The sequence below is a fragment of the Oncorhynchus keta genome, unplaced genomic scaffold, assembly GCF_023373465.1.
Source record: "Oncorhynchus keta strain PuntledgeMale-10-30-2019 unplaced genomic scaffold, Oket_V2 Un_contig_13165_pilon_pilon, whole genome shotgun sequence".
Taxonomy (NCBI): domain Eukaryota; kingdom Metazoa; phylum Chordata; class Actinopteri; order Salmoniformes; family Salmonidae; genus Oncorhynchus; species Oncorhynchus keta.
The window spans coordinates 49404-62156 of record NW_026278138.1 but is presented as its reverse complement, the minus strand read 5'-3'; the positions used below and the strand labels follow the sequence as shown (position 1 = coordinate 62156).

Here is a 12753-nt window from a genome sequence, read left to right as displayed (position 1 = left end):
ATATTTTTTTGCGATGTTGCTGGGTCAATGGAAACCTGCCTACTGTCGCCAAAACTTAACATTTCACTTCATTGTGTGTGTGTGTGTGTGTGTGTGTGTGTGTGTGTGTGTGTGTGTGTGTGTGTGTGTGTGTGTGTGTGTGTGTGTGTGTGTGTGTGTGTGTGTGTGTGTGTGTGTGTGTGCGCGCGCATGCCATCACACCTACAGATAAAGCACCGTATATGGATCCTCACATCAGTGTGAAAGACGAACCCACTAGTGATGATGACGTTACACACAGCTGGTGCAACCCTGTCCAGCCCTCACAAATGGACTACAGTCGTGAAGGTAAACTAGGAGATATATATATATATAAAACATGTTTTTTCCTACTTTAAACGTGTTTTAAGAAGTGAGGCAGTGCCACTCATAATATATGCCATTTAGCTGACGCTTTTATCCAAAGCGACTTACAGTCATGTGTGCATACATTCTACGTATGGGTGGTCCCGGGAATCGAACCCACTACCCTGGCGTTACAAGCGCCATGCTCTACCAACTGAGCCACAGAAGGACCACTCCTCTCATATGTTCTGTTTCATTGGGTAGGATAGAGTAGAGAGGAAAGCGTTCTGAAATAGAAGTGGACCGCAGCCGTACACATGCTACTGGAGGACACGGTGGTGGGAGGTTACTGCCTGAAAACATGCCATCATGTCAGATCTCACAACGGCTGGATGGGTGTTTAACATACCAGCTAACCACATCATGCGATATATCAATTTGATGCCAGACTGACTAGTCGATGATGTGGCGCGAAACCATTGGTGACGCAATGCAACGCCTGCACATCTGTCGGGACGGAACACCGCCAACGGTATATTTGTTCTGGAGCCAGCGGCTTAGACCACTAGACCACATGTCCCATTTCCATGTAAAAGGACCCATGAGCACCAACATGTAAAGGTCATAGGAGAATGTCAAATCTGGTGTCAAATGAAAGCTGAGTCTATATTTTGAGAAATTAAGGCATATACAGATGAAGTCAGAAGTTTACATACACTTAGGTTGGAGTCATTAAAACTCATTTTTCAACCACTCCACAAATGTGTTGTTAACAAGCTATAGTTATGGCAAGTCGGTTAGGACATCTACTTTGTGCATGACACAAGTAATTTTTCCAACAATTGTTTACAGACAGATTATTTCACTTATAATTCACTGTATCACAATTCCAGTGGGTCAGAGGTTTACATACACTAAGTTGACTGTGCCTTTAAACAGCCTGGAAAATTCCAGAAAATGATGTCATGGATTTAGAAGCTTCTGATAGGCTAATTTACATAATTTGAGTCAATTTGAGGTGTACCTGTGGATGTATTTCAAGGCCTACCTTCAAACTCAGTGCCTCTTTGCTTGACATCATGGGAAAATCAAAAGAAATCGGCCACAACGTCAGGAAAAAAAACTGTAGACCTCAACAAGTCTGGTTCATCCTTGGGAGCAATTTCCAAATGCCTGAAGGTAGCACGTTCATCTGTACAAACAATAGTATGCAAGTATAAACACCATAGGACCATGCAGCCATCATACTGCTCAGGAAGGAGACGCGTTCTGTCTCCTAGAGATGAACGTACTTTGGTGCGAAAAGTGCAAATCAATCCCAGAACAACAGCAAAGGACCTTGGGAAGATGCTGGAGGAAACCGGTATAAAGATATCTATATCCACAGTAAACGAGTCCTATATCGACAGAACCTGAAAGGCCACTCAGCAAGGAAGAAGCCACTGTTCCAAAACTGCCATAAAAAAAGCCAGACTACGGTTTGCAACTGCACATGGGGACAAAGATTGTACTTTTTGGAGAAATGTCCTCTGGTCTGATGAAACAAAAATGGCCATAAAGACCATCGTTATGTTTGCAGAAAAAGTTTGAGGCTTCCAAGCCAAAGAACACCATCCCAATTTTGAAGCACGGGGGTGGCAGCATCATGTTGTGGGGGTGCTTTGCTGCAGGGGGGACTGGTGCACTTCACAAAATAGATGGCTTCATGAGGGAGGAAAATTGTGGATATATCGAAGCAACAGCTCAAGACGTCAGTCAGGAAGTTAAAGCTTGGTCACAAATGGGTCTTCCAAATGGACAATGACCCCAAGCATACTTCCCAAAGTTGTGGCAAAATGGCTTAAGGACAGCAAAGTTAAGGTATTGGAGTGGCCATTACAAAGCCCTGACCTCAATCCTATAGAACATTTGTGGGCAGAAATGAAAAAGCGGGTGCGAGCAAGGAAGCCTACAGACCTGACTCATTTACACCAGCTCTGTCAGAAGGAATGGGCCAAAATTCACCCAACTTATTGCAGGAAGCTTGTGGATGGCTACCTGATACGTTTAACCCAAGTTAAACAATTTAAAGGCAATACTAACAAATACTAATTGGGTATATGTAAACTTCTGACCCACTGGGAATGTGATGAAAGACATAAAAGCTGAAATAAATAATTCTCTCTACTATTATTCTGAAGTGGTGATCCTAACTCACCTAAAACAGGGAATTTTTACTAGGATTAAATGTCAGGAATTGTGAAACTGAGTTTTAATGTATTTGGCTAAGGTGTATGTAAACGTCCGACTTCAACTGTATACTTCCCCAAACCATTTTATATCCTTAATATTAGGAATAAGCAAAGTTTTGATTTCTGCTCAAACCACAGAGGACTTTAGATGTATATCACCCGTTTTAGCATGGATGTTGCCATTGAGGGCTTCCACCATTTTTTTAATTGGGTAAGAGAATATCATGTTACCATTGGTGTATTAAAGTCATGGTGATGGCCCCTTTAATAATGAATTCTAGTGGGGCAGGGGAACAGTAACTGTATGATCAAACTTTATCTTGGTCACATAAAAAAGCTGAGGGAGATTTTACCGAAATTCTGTTACCAAACTCTGGATCTGCATAGTTCTTCTAGTAAATGTGTTTTATAGTAACATTTTCAGTGTAAATTGTTAAAATAGAGTGATATGGTTTGTTAAACTTTGAAATCAATGGTGTTTGTTAGGCATACATTTTAAAGTGGAAAAATCTGAGTCGGTGTCATTCCATTACCATGGAAATGCCATATTGTAACAAACCTAGCTAGTGTTGACAATAAGGCCGGTTAGGCACAATTCCCATAACTCGCCAAACATTCCCAGATTTTCCAGAAATCTTAATGGGAGAATTCACAGATTTCCTGCTTCTCTCCTGATCTTGAGATTCTTCCAACTGGGATTTTATTATTAAGGGGATTTAGAAATGAACCTAATTCTATTCCCTCCCCAGGTGCTGTTGATAAGTCTGAGTTGGAACCAGATGACCTTCCAGGCCTCAGTGAGGCAAGAAAACCAACATTCAATGTGATTGTCAAAGAGGAGGAGGAAGATGAGGATGATGAGGACATGGTTGACCGAGGTTGGGTTTGGGGAGAACATTATCAGTTTCATAGTAATGTCTGTAGCATTGTGTTAAAGGTTCAGGTGCGGTCAAAATTCAGTGTTTCTTTGTTTTGTGTCAGTTTCATCAGCTGTTCTATAAATATAACACTGTAAAAGTGTAATATATATATATGACCAGTGTTATTTCTTGATAGTTGCTGATTGAAAATGCCATCTCCACCAGGGGTGGGCAATTCCAGTCCTCGAGGGCCTGATTGGTGTCACAGTTTTGCCCCAGCTAACACACCAGACTCTAATAATCACCTAATCATGATTTTCAGTTTAGAATGCAGATTGATTAATCAGCTGTGTTTGCTAGGGATGGGGGTAAAGTGTGACACCAATCAGGCCCTCAAGGACTGGAGTTGCCCACCCCCTGATCTACATTTTCTAATCAGCAGATTTTGTATGGGTGGAGACCAAGAGACCAATAACAGCGCCCCAAACCTCTCTACCAATAACAGATAGTTTTCAGGTGACAATTCCCTCCAATTCGGCCCCTCCCAGACAGAACTAGCAAGATTCTTACATGAGATTTGTTTGTTGTTGCTACCAAGCTATTTTTGTTTATTTTTGACAACTTTAATGGGACGCTATTACAATAAGTTACTTAATTGTTACCGAGAAATTATTTGATATTCAGTCAAAAACGGCTGCATTGGGCCTTTAATAGAATATGTCACGTATATTGTGTAATATGCCCCACATTGAGTGACTGCCCGCCCAATAACTACCTGTGTCTTATCACACACACACACACACACACACACACACACACACATTTTTTGTTTACTCTAAACTAAAAAATTCCAGCCAGGTTAATCCAGACACTAACCAATGTTTTAACCAGGCTAAATCTATTCCCTTGTCTGTCTAGGTTCAGACACTGACTACACACCAAGTCCCGCTGTGGTAGTGAAGGTGGGAGAACCCAAAGCACCAAAGAATAAGAACACAGTAAAGAAACTTCACCAGTGCCCGACTGTGGTAAAACCTTTGAGAGGCTGTCGCGTCTGAAGAGGCACGAGCCATCACACTTGAGGAAGAGCAAGCACCCGTGCCCTGACTGCAACCAGTCTTTTGGCAACCTCTCAGTCCTGAAGAAACACAGGGCAACACACAAGAGCACCGAGAAGCTGACTCACCAGTGTCAACAATGTGGCAAGACGTTTGAGAAGCTATCGCGCCTCAGAAGGTAAGCCAGAACACCAAAGACCCATTTCTGTTCTGTAAAAAGTTAATGGACAATTAACTGTGTAGACAATAACAATAGTGTTCTAATCTAAGGCACCAGCCCGTACACCAGAGGAGAAAGAGGATGGACCACCCGTGTCCTAAATGTGGCAAGACCTTCAAGAAGTTATCTGGCCTGGTTCGGCACGAGCGAGGACACACCGGAGAGAAACCGTTCCCTTGCTCCCAGTGCGGGAAGAGCTTTGCCGACGACCGTCACCGGAAAGTGCACGAGCAGGCTCACCAAGGGAAGCTGGAGAGACCCCACCGCTGCTCTGACTGCGGGATCTGCTTCCCCAAACCATCCGAGCTTCGACGGCACCAACGTGCGCACACGGGAGAGAAACCGCACCGCTGCCCTGACTGTGGGAAGGCCTATTCCCGGTCAGAGACTCTGAAGAGGCACCTTCTCATCCACACGGGGGAGAGACCACACCTCTGCACTGATTGTGGGAAAAGCTTCATTGACTTGCAGCAGTTGAAATCTCACCAGCGGATTCACACTGGAGAGAAACCATTTCACTGCCCCTTGTGTGGGAAGGGTTTCTCACAGAGGGGTAACATGAGGGCACACCATCGGACTCACACAGGGAGAAACTTCACCACTGTGCCGACTGCGGGGCCAGTCTCTCCACATCCTCTAGTTTAAAAGAGCATCAGCTCATTCACACAGGAGAGAGGCCCTTCCAGTGTCTGGTCTGTGGCAAACGCTTTCTGCACATCTGGAGACTCAGAAAACACCAGAAGACACACACACACACCGGACTGACACACACACCGGACTAACACATGCCGGACACACATAAGGAAGACGTCTCTGTGTGCTTTGAAAGAGCAGCAACTGTGTAGTGTTGTACTACTACTACTAATATTAATACTACTAATAGTTAATACTACTAATATTAATACTAGGATTGTGGGTTCTATTCCTGGGACCACCCATACGTGAATGTGTGCATGACTGACTGACTGACTGTAAGTTGCTTTGGATAAAAGCATCTGCTAAATGGCTGTTATTATTAATATCAGCAACCCAGAACCAACAAAAATAATTTAATTAACTTTAATAGCTTGCAGTAGGGATCTGCTTGTGAGTATTCAAATTACAATGTGTACCGAGGGGGTGTACTACAAAGCAGGATCAATTAGTTATCCAGCTAACTTTGATAAGCAACCAGAAAATAACGCATTCAAAATTAGATATGCGTTGTTGGTTGAGTCAGTTAAACAATGCCAATTCCAAGCTTCTCTTTCTAAAAACGAGAAAAGGTCATATCAGAATATTTAGACAGGCTGACTCATTGAATTTGTAATTTACCCCTCTGGTCTACGCCTCGTCCCATTTTAATCAACACTGAACAATGCTCTTTATACGTCTGACATAACTATTTTAATGGTACATTTAATAGTCTTGTGTTTTGTATGTGTGTGTGTACATGTTTTACTATACTTGTGAGTACCAGAAGTCCTCATGAATAGTAAACTAACTAAAATTCAGAGAAGTAAGGACTTTTTTTTTCAGTCTTCACCTGTAAAAAGTTTTTTTTAGGCTTAGGGGTTAGGTTCACAGTTAGGGTTTGGGGTTAGGAAAAATAGGATTTTGAATGGGAATCAATTGTTGGTCCCCAAAAAGTCCTGCAATGAAGCCCATTATCTGTAGTTTAGGTAACAGTCTCTCCAGCTAACATCCCACTCCTCGTCACTCCCAAAGAGACTGGCCTTTCAGCCATAGAAATAAGAATAGAAAGGTGTCTCCATTCAAGTCAATGATGGCATAATGGGTGGACTGGCAGCCATTTTGAGTGCATCCATGCCAGGAAGTAAAAGCAGGAAGTGTACCCTTTAATCTGTGCTGTGATTTGTTGATATTAAAAAAAATACATTCCATTGCATGAGCCACATCAGTTAGTATCATTTGAATGAACATTTGACATTACCATGGCAACCCAGCATCAGTTGATAGAACATTTCCAAAATACCATGAACATTATTGCATCACATTAGAAGGCAGCCATTATTTGCAAGTGGACCCATGAGTTTGCCAGGGTTAGAGCTTCCAAGCCCATTCTATTCATATTTCTATGCTTTCAGCAATCTCAGTGTTCAATATGCACTGGATTTATGGCGGAGTTGCTCCTTGGTTGTTGGAAATAACATTCATATTTTCCATGACAACATGTGGAGCCTCAATTAGAATACAAAGTAAAAACAACATTTAGCTGTTAGCTGGGCAAGTTATTTTTAGGTTTCAAAATCTAAACGGAGGTTTTGTGGTTGGAATTGAAGTAGGTATTTACTTCATTTAAATTCCAGTCAATTCAGTACACTGAAATGTCAATTCTCTTCAATACTTTTCAATGAGGGAAATGTGGAATTGGAATTGTTTACTTTCTGAATTGACTGGAATGGACCCCAACCCTGCACAAAAGCCCATTTTTGTCCTCGAGGCTTCCACATCATTTACTTTTTTCCCCCATTGAGGCCCCCATTATTAGCCAAATAATGGCCATTCTGCACAACAAAAACATTCAGACAGGCCCACCCATTGGGCTAATGATGGACTAGACCATTACTGTTGCCAATCGACCCTATATTATAGGCTACCCTTGCCTTGCCCCAGTCATTCTATAAGTATACAATGATATACTTTGTATGGCAGGGTATACTTTATTCTGTAGACACTAGGAAATACTCTGACAGGTTACATTATGATTACAGTGTGCTGTATTCTAGTATATACTCTGATAGTTTACATTATTACTATTCTACTAGATTCTAGGATATAATCTGATACATTATGATTCTAGGATATACTCTGATAGTTTACTGCCAAGAAGGCCAGCACCCCGTAATCACCTCTTCACTGTTGACGTTGAGACGGGTGTTTTGCGGGTACTATTTAATGAAGCTGCCAGTTGAGGACTTGTGAGGCGTCTGTTTCTCAAACTAGACATTATAATGTACTTGTCCTCTTTGCTCAGTTGTGCACCGGTGCCTCCCACTCCTCTTTCTATTCTGGTTAGAGCCAGTTTGCTCTGTTCTGTGAAGAGTAGTACACAGCGTTGTACGAGATCTTCAGTTTCTTGGCAATTTCTCGCATGGAATAGCCTTCATTTCTCAGAACACGAATAGACTGACGAGTTTCAGGAGAAAGTTATTTTGTTTCTGGCCATTTTGAGCCTGTAATCGAACCCACAAATGCTGATGCTCCAGATACTCAACTAGTATAAAGAAGGCCAGTTTAATTGCTTCTTTAATCAGAACAACCATTTTCAGCTGTGCTAACATAATTGCAAAAGGGTTTTTCTAATGATCAATTAGCCTTTTAAAATTATACATGTGGATTATCTAACACAATGTGCCATTGGAACACGGGAGTGATGGTTGCTGACACCTATGTAGATATTCAATTAAAAATCATCCGTTTTCAGTCATTTACAACATTAACAATGTCTACACTGTATTTCTGATCAATTTGATGTTATTTTAAATGGACAAAAAATGTTTTGTCTTTCTTTCAAAAACAAGGACATTTCTAAGTGACCCCAAACTTTTGAACGGTAGTGCATATATTTAAATAAATCCTACAAACCCAATCAAGGAGTCAGAATATTGTTTCATTACAAATACAACCTGGGATACAACTGGAAACATAAAGAACAAGATCATATCAAAGATGTTGTATCGACTTCATGGCTAGAATGGCAGACCATGATCTCTAGACCAGTGTTTGTTCATCCTGGTCCTGGGGACCCAGAAGGTTCACACTTCTGTTTTTGCCTCTACTATCACTACACAACTGCTTCATCTAATCAACTCAACATTAAGCCTTTGATTATTTGAATCAGGTTTGTTAATGTGCCAGGACACGTTCCCCAGGAGGAGCTGGATTAGGAAACACTCACTGCTCTAGAGTCGTGTTTACCAAACTCGGTCCTGGGCATCCCAAGGGGTGCACGTTTTGGTTTGCCCGAGCACTACACAGCTGATTTAAAATACAGTTTAATGTTACGTTGATTGTTTGAATCAGCTGTGTTGTGCTCGGGCATAAACCAAAAGGTGCTCCCCTTGGGTCCCCAGGACTGGGAAACACTACTCTAGACATTCACTTCTATTTTGGTTTGGTGTCAGTTTGTCCACAAGAGGGTGATGCACTACCAGAGAACAAGGGAGAATACGTTCTGGGATGAGATGAGATGGGATTAGATGGGATGAGATGGGCTGGGATGGGATTAGATGGGATGAGATGGGCTGGGATGGGATTAGATGGGATGGGATGGGATTAGATGGGATGGGATGGGATTAGATGGGATGGGATTAGATGGGCTGGGATGGGATTAGATGGGATGGGATGAGATGGGATTAGATGGGATGGGATGGGATTAGATGGGATGAGATGGGATGGGATTAGATGGGATGGGATTAGATGGGCTGGGATGGGATTAGATGGGATGGGATGGGATGGGATTAGATGGGATGAGATGGGCTGGGATGGGATTAGATGGGATGGGATGGGATTAGATGGGATGCGATGGGCTGGGATGGGATTAGATGGGATGAGATGGGATGGGATGGGATTGGATGGGATGAGATGGGCTGGGATGGGATTAGATGGGATGGGATTAGATGGGATGAGATGGGATTAGATGGGATGAGATTAGATGGGATGAGATGGGCTGGGATGGGATTAGATGGGATGAGATGGGATGGGATTGGATGGGATGAGATGGGCTGGGATGGGATTAGATGGGATGGGATTAGATGGGATGAGATGGGCTGGGATGGGATTAGATGGGATGAGATGGGATGAGATGGGCTGGGATGGGATGAGATGGGCTGGGATGGGATTAGATGGGATGGGATTAGATGGGATGAGATGGGCTGGGATGGGATTAGATGGGATGAGATGGGCTGGGATGGGATTAGATGGGATGGGATGGGATTAGATGGGATGAGATGGGCTGGGATGGGATTAGATGGGATGGGGGATTAGATGGGATGAGATGGGCTGGGATGGGATTAGATGGGATTAGAGATGGGATGAGATGGGATGGGATGAGATGGGATGAGGTGAGATGAGATTAGATGGGATTAGATGGGATGGGATGCTGATAACTGAAGCTGTGCTAGCAGGCTTCATTATATTCCAGTCGGCTGGCTGCACATAGATTCCTGGTGTCCAAATAGATTCCTGGTGTCCAAATAGATTCCTGGCGTCCAAATAGATTCCTGGTGTCCAAATAGATTCCTGGCGTCCAAATAGATTCCTGGCATCCAAATAGATTCCTGGTGTCCAAATAGATTCCTGGTGTCCAAATAGATTCCTGGTGTCCAAATAGATTCCTGGCGTCCAAATAGATTCCTGGCGTCCAAATAGATTCCTGGTGTCCAAATAGATTCCTGGTGTCCAAATAGATTCCTGGCGTCCAAATAGATTCCTGGTGTCCAAATAGATTCCTGGAGTCCAAATAGATTCCTGGTGTCAATAAATGTACCCTTCGATGGTAAGAACCCTTTTAAAGGAAAACTGAGCATGCTGTTACTTCATGGTAAATTATAGGGCCTGTGGTGTTTTGGTTGTTACTTCGTGGTAAATTATAGGGCCTGTGGTGTTTTGGTTGTTACTTCGTGGGTAAATTATAGGGCCTGTGGTGTTTTGGTTGTTACTTAAAATTATAGGGCCTGTGGTGTTTTGGCTGTTATTTGTGGTAAATTATAGGGCCTGTGGTGTTTTGGTTGTTATTTGTGGGTAAATTATAGGGCCTGTGGTGTTTTGGTTGTTACTTCGTGGGTAAATTATAGGGCCTGTGGTGTTTTGGTTGTTACTTCGTGGGTAAATTATAGGGCCTGTGGTGTTTTGGTTGTTACTTCGTGGTAAATTATAGGGCCTGTGGTGTTTTGGTTGTTACCGTGGTAAATTATAGGGCCTGTGGTGTTTTGGTTGTTACTTCGTGGGTAAATTATAGGGCCTGTGGTGTTTTGGTTATTACTTCGTGGTAAATTATAGGGCCTGTGGTGTTTTGGTTGTTACTTCGTGGTAAATTATAGGGCCTGTGGTGTTTTGGTTGTTACTTCAAAAGGGTAAATTATAGGGCCTGTGGTGTTTTGGTTGTTACTTTGTGGTAAATTATAGGGCCTGTGGTGTTTTGGTTGTTACTTTGTGGTAAATTATAGGGCCTGTGGTGTTTTGGCTGACCAGATTTGTCACTGCTTACATATAGGGTGTCTAAGCCTGTAATAAAACGCTGGGATGGGATGAGATGGGATGTGGAGGTCCTGGGCTGGCCTGGCCTGGTTACACTGGTCTGTGGTAGTGAAGCTAGATGTGGAGGTCCTGGGCTGGCCTGGCCTGGTTACACTGGTCTGTGGTAGTGAAGCTAGATGTGGAGGTCCTGGGCTGGCCTGGCCTGGTTACACTGGTCTGTGGTAGTGAAGCTAGATGTGGAGGTCCTGGCCTGGCCTGGCCTGGTTACTGGTCTGTGGTAGTGAAGCTAGATGTGGAGGTGCTGGCCTAGCCTGGTTACACTGGTCTGTGGTTGTGAAGCTAGTTGTGGAGGTGCTGGCCTAGCCTGGTTACACTTGGTCTGTGGTAGTGAAGCTAGATGTGGAGGTGCTGGCCTGGCCTGGTTACACTTGGTCTGGTAGTGAAGCTAGATGTGGAGGTCCTGGGCTGGCCTGGTTACACTTGGTCTGTGGTAGTGAAGCTAGATGTGGAGGTCCTGGCCTGGTTACACTTGGTCTGTGGTAGTGAAGCTAGATGTGGAGGTCCTGGCCTGGTTACACTGGTCTGTGGTAGTGAAGCTAGATGTGGAGGTGCTGGCCTGGTTACACTTGGTCTGTGGTAGTGAAGCTAGATGTGGAGGTCCTGGCTTGGCCTGGTTACACTGGTCTGTGGTAGTGAAGCTAGATGTGGAGGTGCTGGCCTGGCCTAGTTACACTTGGTCTGTGGTAGTGAAGCTAGATGTGGAGGTGCTGGCCTGGCCTGGTTACACTGGTCTGTGGTAGTGAAGCTAGATGTGGAGGTGCTGGCCTGGCCTGGTTACACTGGTCTGTGGTAGTGAAGCTAGATGTGGAGGTGCTGGCCTGGCCTGGTTACACTTGGTCTGTGGTAGTGAAGCTAGATGTGGAGGTCCTGGCCTGGCCTGGTTACACTTGGTCTGTGGTAGTGAAGCTAGATGTGGAGGTGCTGGCCTGGCCTGGTTACACTGGTCTGTGGTAGTGAAGCTAGATGTGGGTGCTGGCCTGGTTACACTGGTCTGTGGTAGTGAAGCTAGATGTGGAGGTCCTGGCCTGGCCTGGTTTTACTTGGTCTGTGGTAGTGAAGCTAGATGTGGAGGTGCTGGCCTGGCCTGGTTACACTTGGTCTGTGGTAGTGAAGCTAGATGTGGAGGTGCTGGCCTGGCCTGGTTACACTTGGTCTGTGGTTGTGACGCCTGTTGGACGTACTACCAAATTCTCTAAAATGACGTTGGATGTGGTTTTATGGTGGAGAAATTAGATCAGTTTCTCTGGCAAAAGCTCTGGTGGACATTCCTGCAGTCTGCATGCCAATTAAACGCTCGCTCAATACTTGATACGTCTGTGGCATTGTGTTGTGTGACAAAACTGCACGTTTAGAGTGGCCTTTTATTGCCAGTGTAATGATCATGCTGTGTAATCAGCTTCTTGATATGCCACACCTGTCAGGTGGATGGATTATCTTGGCAAAGGAGAAATGCTCACTAACAGGGATATAAACAAATTTGTGAACAAAATTTGAGAGAAATACGTTTTTTTGGTGTGTATGGAACATTTCTGGGATCTTTTATTTCAGCTCAAGAAACATGGGACCAACAATTTACATGTTGTGTTTATATTTTTGTTCAGTATATTTACATGTTTATGTCGTTATTCATATCCACCCCACAAACATGAAGTCATCAACTCACTTTATATTTGTAAGGCACATGCTACAAATGAAAAGTAATTGATTAATTTATATTTAGGCTATCATTCATTTCTACAATTAACCTGTCTGATGATAATATGACATGTATCAGATCACCTTTTGTGGTCACATACACA

General features: G+C 43.6%; 1 protein-coding gene across 1 annotated transcript; it reads left to right on the top strand.

The window, feature by feature from the left end:
- Positions 1 to 221: 221 nt before the first annotated feature.
- LOC127905978 (zinc finger protein 239-like) lies at positions 222 to 6962 on the top strand. The gene is made up of 4 exons (XM_052501279.1): positions 222 to 327; positions 3305 to 3433; positions 4432 to 4651; positions 4744 to 6962. The coding sequence occupies exons 1-4, from the start codon at positions 222 to 224 to the stop codon at positions 5336 to 5338; spliced, it is 1050 nt and encodes a 349-aa protein (XP_052357239.1). The 3' UTR covers positions 5339 to 6962.
- Positions 6963 to 12753: the final 5791 nt, after the last annotated feature.